This window comes from Camellia sinensis, chromosome 6 (genome assembly GCF_055761805.1).
Source record: "Camellia sinensis isolate YWXY chromosome 6, ASM5576180v1, whole genome shotgun sequence".
Taxonomy (NCBI): domain Eukaryota; kingdom Viridiplantae; phylum Streptophyta; class Magnoliopsida; order Ericales; family Theaceae; genus Camellia; species Camellia sinensis.
Genome location: NC_138966.1, coordinates 32679671 through 32687959, shown reverse-complemented (window position 1 = coordinate 32687959; position 8289 = coordinate 32679671). Strand labels below are relative to the sequence as shown.

The 8289-nt window shown below is 29.5% G+C and overlaps 1 protein-coding gene across 1 annotated transcript; it reads right to left on the bottom strand.

Moving 5' to 3' along the window:
* Positions 1 to 2710: 2710 nt before the first annotated feature.
* On the bottom strand, positions 2711 to 5414 carry LOC114303843 (thioredoxin H1). Its single transcript, XM_028248988.2, has 3 exons — positions 4887 to 5414; positions 3186 to 3308; positions 2711 to 3054 (listed from the first exon to the last, which is right to left on the bottom strand). The coding sequence occupies exons 1-3, from the start codon at positions 4974 to 4976 to the stop codon at positions 2884 to 2886; spliced, it is 384 nt and encodes a 127-aa protein (XP_028104789.1). The 5' UTR covers positions 4977 to 5414; the 3' UTR covers positions 2711 to 2883.
* Between the last annotated feature and the right edge of the window lie 2875 nt (positions 5415 to 8289).

Here is an 8289-nt window from a genome sequence, read left to right as displayed (position 1 = left end):
AAGTGAGACACCACCAATGCAATAGTCAATATTCTCTATCTCGTATCCCCTTCTCCTTATCCCGTAATAAAAACAGAAGATTATTGTTGAAGTCAAACTACACCTATTCCCTTTTTCTTTTATTTCCTTATCCCGTACTCAAAACGCATATTACTTTTGAAGGGAAACACGATCTATCTAGGGGTGACGGCACATTGTTCCTGATGGGGTTCCATCCCCCCACCAAGCAAACAAAAACTCTTAAAATTTTTATTTTATTTCCTAACTTAGGATATATAATTTCATCTCTATCTCATTACTAATAATACTATAAATTTGTTGGATTAATTATCCATTCGATTAATAATTCTGAAACAAAATTTCAAAATAAACATAAGATTATTGGACCGACAGACTAATAATCACAATCTCATACTCTAATCCTATCGATTAAACATTGTTTGGACAGATTAGATAAGGGGGGTTTGTAATCCGTCGGACTGTTAATCCTGAGATACATTGTCCCCGGACTATTTGGTTGAACTGAATTTGTATCCTATGTTTGTTTAGTCATGGGATTAGATGTCTGGATTGGGCTATTTTTAGTGAATCCAATATTTGGTTGGGCGGACTGGATAAGGATAAATGTTCAAAAGATTATTTTACCCTTGTAATTTATAATTTTTATTTAATATATAATTTTAAATTTGTAATCTATAATTTATAATTTATAATTTAATAACACTAAAAAAAATTAATTTATAAAGCCATAATTTTTAATTTATTATTTTCAATTAAATTAAATTTATAATTTATATATTTTTATTTAATATATAATTTTAAATTAACAACACTAATTTTTTTTATTTAATATATAAATTTAATTTTTTAACAACACTAAAAAAAATTAATTTATAAGGCCATAATTTTAATTTATTATTTCTAATTAAATTAAATTTATGATTTATATTTTTCATTTAATATATAATTTTAAATTAACAACACTAAAAAAATAATTTATAAATGTTCAAAAGACTATTTTACTCTTTTTCAATTGTTTATTAAGTAATAGAATGAGAATAAAATGGACATTTCACACATTAGTCCCATGAGATATCAATCTCATGAAAATAATCTCACCCCTCCCCCTAGGATACAATAATCCCTCATATGAAGGGCTAATAGTTCGAAGGGACTATTAATCCAGAGCAAAAAAATTGAACCAAACAAAAGGCTATTAATCCAGATGGACTAATAGTCTAATCCCATGAAATAATCCCTCCAAGCAAACACACTCTTAATGTTTTGAATTATTAATTAAAAAGATACTCAAAAATTACATTTATGAGCCACATTTATTTATATGACCTATATTACACAAACTTTGAATATATGCCACACATGTTAATTTTGAGATAATTTTCAAAGTAAAAATTCTAATTAAATATATACCTTTTAGAGTAAAAATTCTAAGTAAATAACATTTTCTTTCATAGATTTATTAGAAAATTATTTTTTAAATGTTTATATTCCAATTAGTCCATAAGATATTCTTGTATTCCAATAAGTCTTATTATTTGAACATTTGATCCACCAAATCCTAATTCTCATATTTAAAATATTTTATGGATATTCTTACCCTTACAAATATTTTTTGAACGGTTAATAATTTGGTGATATGAACATTCATATTTTACAATGTAAATATTTGTGAATGTTCATATTGATGTGTAAATATTTATATTCATAGTGTGAACATTCACATTGACAATATAAATATTTACATTAATATGTTAACATTCACGTTGATAAGAATGTGTGAACATTCAAATCATTAAATATCCACACTATAAATATAAATATTATTAAAAATATTTTAATAGCTATATCACCTATAAAAACTTATTAAAATATAAAAAAATAATATAAACTAAATATATAGAATATAAATAGGTGAAGAAATTTATGAAAAGTGCCCCTTTTCTTTTTATGCAAGTTAACCACACCCCCTGTAAGCTGGACCAATTATGAGAAAGAAAAACACATGCTTCTATGGGGTCTCCGCTTTTAACTTTTTATTTATTTTAAATTAAATTACCTCTTATATTTTTTATTTATAAAAAAATAAAATAAATTAAAAATATTAAAAAATTAATTTTTTACAACTTCACAAAACCCATCTATGCTTCAATTCATGTTGATACAATGCTCTCAAATGTCAAGCTCATTGAAACCAAGGCCTGTCCCATCATCTTTGCATTAATCAAATGCAAATCGCATATCATTTCAAACCCATTAAATCCAATGTACCCCTCAAATATTTTCCAACTAATTCTCATCAGTAAGCATTATACCTAAAATTTCAAATCTAACCTCAAAGATTTATTAAATTCAACATCTAGACACTGACAATCCTAATAAACAAATGAAAAATGATTGTTGGCCACAATATTCGCGGCTCAAATGGCTCGAATTGACCAAAACGACGTCGACGTCGTTTTGGTCAATTCGAGCCATTCGAGCCAGGAAAATTCGGGATCTCTATCATTGCTGCAAACAAATTTCATTCAGAAGACTCAGAAAATTCTCTCCAGAGCAAAGCAAGCTGTCAGTCAATTCCAAGTTGGATTTTCCACTTGGTATGAAAAAAAACAAAAGATATGCTCTTTTGAGGTTCAATTTTCCTTTTTTATACGAGAAAAAACAAACCATAGTTAACAAACACAAGTCCTAGAAGGTACGAAGATTCATAGATTTATTTCCTTCAACATAGATACAGTAAGAGATAAGTACATGCATTCAACCATTAGAGGGCCTACTAAAACTTCATAGTTTCATAAATACTTGCACAAAACAACTATGACAAGGTACCAAGCTTCACATCTCCTCAAACATAAACACAACTCAAGCAGTAGCAGTAACAGCAACAGGGGCAGCGGCGTGCTTAGCGGCGTGCTTTGCAATTGTACTCTGCAGCTCGTCTTTCTTCGCGCCCACAACCCTGTCAACGATATTTCCTTCTTTTATGAATACAAAAGTAGGCATTGCCTCCACGGCCCAATCCTCAGCAACAGACTACAGAGAAAAAAAGTAGTTTCTTGTTAGAAATTGCGACAGGAATTTCAAGATCGAGATAATCCCATTTGATCATACAGTTTTTCAGGTCAGAATTGAACCCATAAAAAGGGCCTTATATATTTGATTACCTTGAGTTCATCAACATCCACCTTGACAAATATGACGTCAGTCATTTTCTTGGCCATCTCTGTCAGAATTGGAGCAATGAAACGGCAAGGTCCACACCATGAAGCAGTGAAATCCACCACCACCTATCCCAATAAATCCTTAGTATTTTCTTTCAGGCAAATGACTACAAAAGTATCCAAGCTTTTAACAAATGGAAGAAAACTATATTGAGCATTATAGTTGGCTCTGGTTGTTCCATCAAAATTTACAAGATTTAAAAAGAAGACATACAATACAACACAACACAACATAAAAGGGGAAGAGAAGACTTGCCTGTTCTTCTTCCCCTTCTTCCTTATAATTAGATTTCTTTATTCAAAAAAATAATAAAATTGGGGGTTGTGGTGTGAATGTGCCAAAGATCTCAATCATATGTAAAAGGGGGAAAAATCACTAGATCTATCTATAAATGGATGATTTACCTATATATTTCACGGAAGACCCTTAAGAAGCGCCGACACACGAGATGGGTGCCGTGTTTGTGTACATGGCAGGGACATGAGTGTCCACATGTCCGACATGTCACCCTAACCACCAACTCCAGCGGCCACCTCCAGCCATCATATCCGTTCACCCTCTTCACCGCCGCTGACAACCAACTCCAACAACTCACCAACATGTTTCTTTATTTTTGTTTTCTTTTATGTTTTAAAACATTTTTATACACTATAAGGCCCCGTTTGTTTTCAGTGGTAGAATGGAGAGGATTCATAGTGAGGGGATTAATAGTGAGATGATTGATAGTGAGGGGATTAAGTAAAATTGTGTTTGTTTTAATGATAGTTATTAGTGTAAGAATTGTTAAATTATTTTTATATAAAATAATAAAACAAACAATAAAATATAAAAAATTAATCATTAATATTTATAAAAAAATTCTCAATATATAAAAAATAAAAAAAATAAAAAAATTTCTAATCCCCTCACTATTTTTCTAATACCATCTCCCCAACCTCCATCTCAATCCCCTCCCCAACCTCCATCTATATCACTTCCATCATCCTAAACCCCTCCCCAACTCTACAAACAAACACAACACTAAATAACACCTCCGTCATCCTAATCCCCTTCCATCTACATAATCCAAAACAAATGGCCCCTAAAGGTCTTTCTTTTATTTTTTCCACAAAAGAACAAAAAAATCGTTTCAGGTTTTTTTCCTTTTGTAAAGAGTAAGCATCAAACTGATAAAGACGCTTCAGGTTTTTTTTTTTTTTTTTTTTAAATAAGTAAATTTTGGGGGTTTTTATGTTTATCACCAAACACATCTAATTCGATTCAATTAGATTTTTTTTTTTTTTTTTGAAATTTTATAACCCTAACCTACCGCAATCACACCCAAATCTCACATAAACGTTGGATTATCAACAGAATATTACTTGACATAAAATCAGGACTAAAAATTTGATTGAAACCAAAGAAAATTTAAAAACAAACAAGAGGAACCCCAAACATAAAACCATCTTGACAAAACCCTAATCAAGATTCAGGCTATATATTCCCAAAAACAAGAGACTAACACAACCCATTAAAGAAAGGCACATGGAAAAAAAAAATCTAGAGATTAAAGAACAAAAAACAAAGGAGATAGTAATAGTATTAAAATACAGAAAATTGAATAAAAAATTCCAAACAAATCAAGAAAATAGAAAAATAGTTACCAATTTTTTGGATTCATTGCCCTTCTGGAGCAGATCGGTCCACTGATCGACGGTGTGGCAGCTGATAACCTGTCCCTCTTCTGAAGCCATTGATCTCTTTCTCTCTCTCTTTCTCACAACAAGAAAAACAAAATTTCAGAAACCAAAAATGTTTTGCAAAAACAGTTCTTACTATCCGACGAGACGACGCATCCCCAAGCCTGTATTTATAGCCCAAACCTGTATTTATGCCACTGCATCGCATCCTCACTTATTTATTTTATTTTTAATTTTTGTTATTTTAATTTTTGTGGTAGCAAATAAATATAACATCACCGTCGGTGGCGGTGGAGTGGAAATATACCCTTTTCTTTTTTTCTTTTTTTTTCTTTTTTTTTTTCACACAGGTAAATAGGGTTTAATTTTTGAAAGTACATTTCTCTTTTATTCCAGTGGTGGATTTTGTCTTAGATTATATGTTAAATTTAATCGGGTATTTGTGCTAGGATTAGTGTATTTTTCTCTTATATGGGTGATAGATCTTGTAACAATCTAATATTTTAAATTGTTCTTTAAATTTTATATTAATATTATTTAATTATAAATAAATTTAAAAATTAATTTTAACTTTATATTATTATTTGATATTATTTTTTGAGTATTATAATATTTTTATTATATATTTTTTAATATTTTTTCTAGACTAAAATACGCTAAAACATAATATTTTTTGTATTAAAAAGGAAAACTTGCCCCGCAAGTGTCTTGTTCCCCATGCTTGTCACCTATATACATAGATAACCATCAATTAATGCATCTCACCAATTCCAACTCTCTCATCCTCGCTCTCGGGTCTCTAGTTAGTTTTATGAATCTGTGTTTAGGCTCCGTTTGGCAAGAGCTAAACGAGACTTTTTTGACTATTTTAGTCACAAAAGATAAAATAGACTATTTTAGTCACAAAAAATAAAATATCACATCCAACCCACAATCATTACATTCTTCTCTCACAAAAAAAGTCAAAAAAGTCAGAAAGCCAAAAAGCTCTTTCCAAACCAAACTTTTTAGCCCAGGCTAAAATAGCCAAAAAGCCAAAAAGCCAACCCACTTCCCAAACGGAGGCTTAGTTTGGAATATTTAGTAGGTCATAGGGAACAAATGGTAAAAATTAAAATTAATATTAAGATGAGTTATATTATATCTTGAGTTATTATTATATATTTTACGTGTGTTTTAGAATATCATGGTTTATTTTATGTAAATTATGTTTTATAAATTATATTAACTTTTTTAATTTATGAACCTTATTTTATATAATAAGAAAAATCTATGGATATAATTGTTTATTAAATATATTTTGAGCAACTATTTTATAAGTACCACCACGGAAGTCTCATGTCTTGAGGGACTTAAATAACTATTGGCCTTTTTATGACCCTCTGTCTGTCATGGATCCACTGACACCCTAATGTCTAGTGTGGAGTAAAGTGTTGTACGAAGCTAAGTGTTGTACGAAGCTAAGTGTTACACTATTATGGGAGCCACCTCTAGAGTTTAGTACGAGCCACCTCTTGAGTCCATACATCTGTTTTGTTCTGTACCGTGGTTATAATTTCTAGTATAGAGCAAAGTGTTAAGCGGAGCTAAGTGTTACACTATGGTGGAAACCACCTCTAAAGTTCGTATAAGCCACCTCTTAAGTCCATACATCTGTTCTGTTCCGTTTTATACCGTGGTTATGATTATTTTATTTATATGATTTCTATGTTATATGTCAAATGATCTCTGTATTATATACTCCGTATTTTAATATCAAGCTTTGTTTAGCCAATAATTATCCATGGTGAATTTTATGCCTTTATGCTCTTAGTATAATATTTCTCACTCTGTTATGTGCTTATAGTTGTTTACCAATTTTCAGGAAACAATGCAATTCAAAAATAGCTTTTAGAAAGTCTTTGAAGCGAGAATGTGGAATAGACACACAGAGCACTTTTATAATATTTATAATTTTATTCTTCATATGTAAATATCGGCCTTTTGGTCAATAAGTTTTTGTTATAAAAGTAAAAGATCTAATGATTATTTTAGTACCCTCACTTCAATAATTTTTTCGCTCGTATTTAGTAATTGTTTAGGAATTGGCCGAAAGTAACTTCAGTTACTGGCTATCACAATACTTAACCTTTGGGTACGGGGAGTGGTTTGTGACAAGTGTTATCAGAGCCTAAGTTTTTAATTTTCTTTTATAAAAGTATTGGAGCACAAGACACGTGCACAAATAGAATGGGGAAAATGTTGAGTCAGATTACAAGTTGTATTTAAATTAAATATTTGTGTAGCAACAATCGTGGTATAGATAATTATGATAATTAAGATGAGTTATTTGTTACTCTATACAAAATTGTATGCATCTTTCATGCTGAACAATTTGAAGGGAAAAAAAAAAAAATTACCAAAAAAAAAAAAAAAATCTGTATTATATGTTTCGTAGCATTTGACAAAAAAAATAAAATCATTTTGACTTTTTAGAAGTGGGTTCAAATCTATAATCTTTCACAAAATTAATGAAAAGTTTTTAAAGTCACTCATTGTTTCTCATTTTGGCCCAAAACAGTTTTTGACAGATAAATAGTGAGTTATTTTTGGTAAAATTTTTTTGAGATAATATTTTATATCAAATTATTCATCAAATATATATTTATCAGAGTGCATAGAGGATAGTTTACACATATGACAAATTTCGATGACGAAATTTTTAAAATGATGAAAAATTGTGACAATCCAAAAATTTAAGTTTTCTCTTAAATTTTATATTAATATTATTTAATTATAAATGAGTTCAAAAAAATAATTTTAACTTTATATTATTATTCGATGTTATTTATTGAGTATTATGATATTTTTATGATATTTTTCTCTATATTTTTTCTAGACCAAAATACACTAAAACGTAACATTTTCTCCAATGATTATTTTAGTACCCTCACTTAAATATTTTTCCGCTCGCATTTAGTAATTGTTTAAGAATTGGCTGAAGGTAACTTTAGTTACTGGCCATCACGATGCTTAACCGTTAGGTACGAGAAGCGGGTCGTGACAGACCTCTTTCTTTGAATTGAGTTAAATTTAGCCAACAATCAATTATTTTAGTGTTAGCGCTCAAAGATATTATGATATTTTGACGAATTTTTTTGTTAAAAATAAATAAATAAATAAATAGAAGTAACGTCATAGTAACATAGGCCTATTTTGATAAGATAGTAAAAAGTAATTTTTTTACTTTTAACCAAGCTTTTGGCTTTTTTAGCCAAATGATTTGAAAAGTTGATAAAAAGTTCATTTTGACTTTTTTGATTAATATTTGTTTGTGATGTCAAATCACAATAAAATGACCAAACTATCCCCATTAATTTAAAATATT

What these genes read in the sequence shown, in the direction of transcription:
- LOC114303843 (XM_028248988.2), bottom strand. Translation starts at nt 4,976, where the DNA reads ATGGCTTCAGAAGAGGGACAGGTTATCAGCTGCCACACCGTCGATCAG. An exon ending in GCAATGAATCCAAAAAATTG is followed by an intron (nt 3,309 to 4,886) that starts GTAACTATTTTT and finishes TTATTGGGATAG; the next exon opens with GTGGTGGTGGATTTCACTGC. An exon ending in TGGATGTTGATGAACTCAAG is followed by an intron (nt 3,055 to 3,185) that starts GTAATCAAATAT and finishes TTTTCTCTGTAG; the next exon opens with TCTGTTGCTGAGGATTGGGC.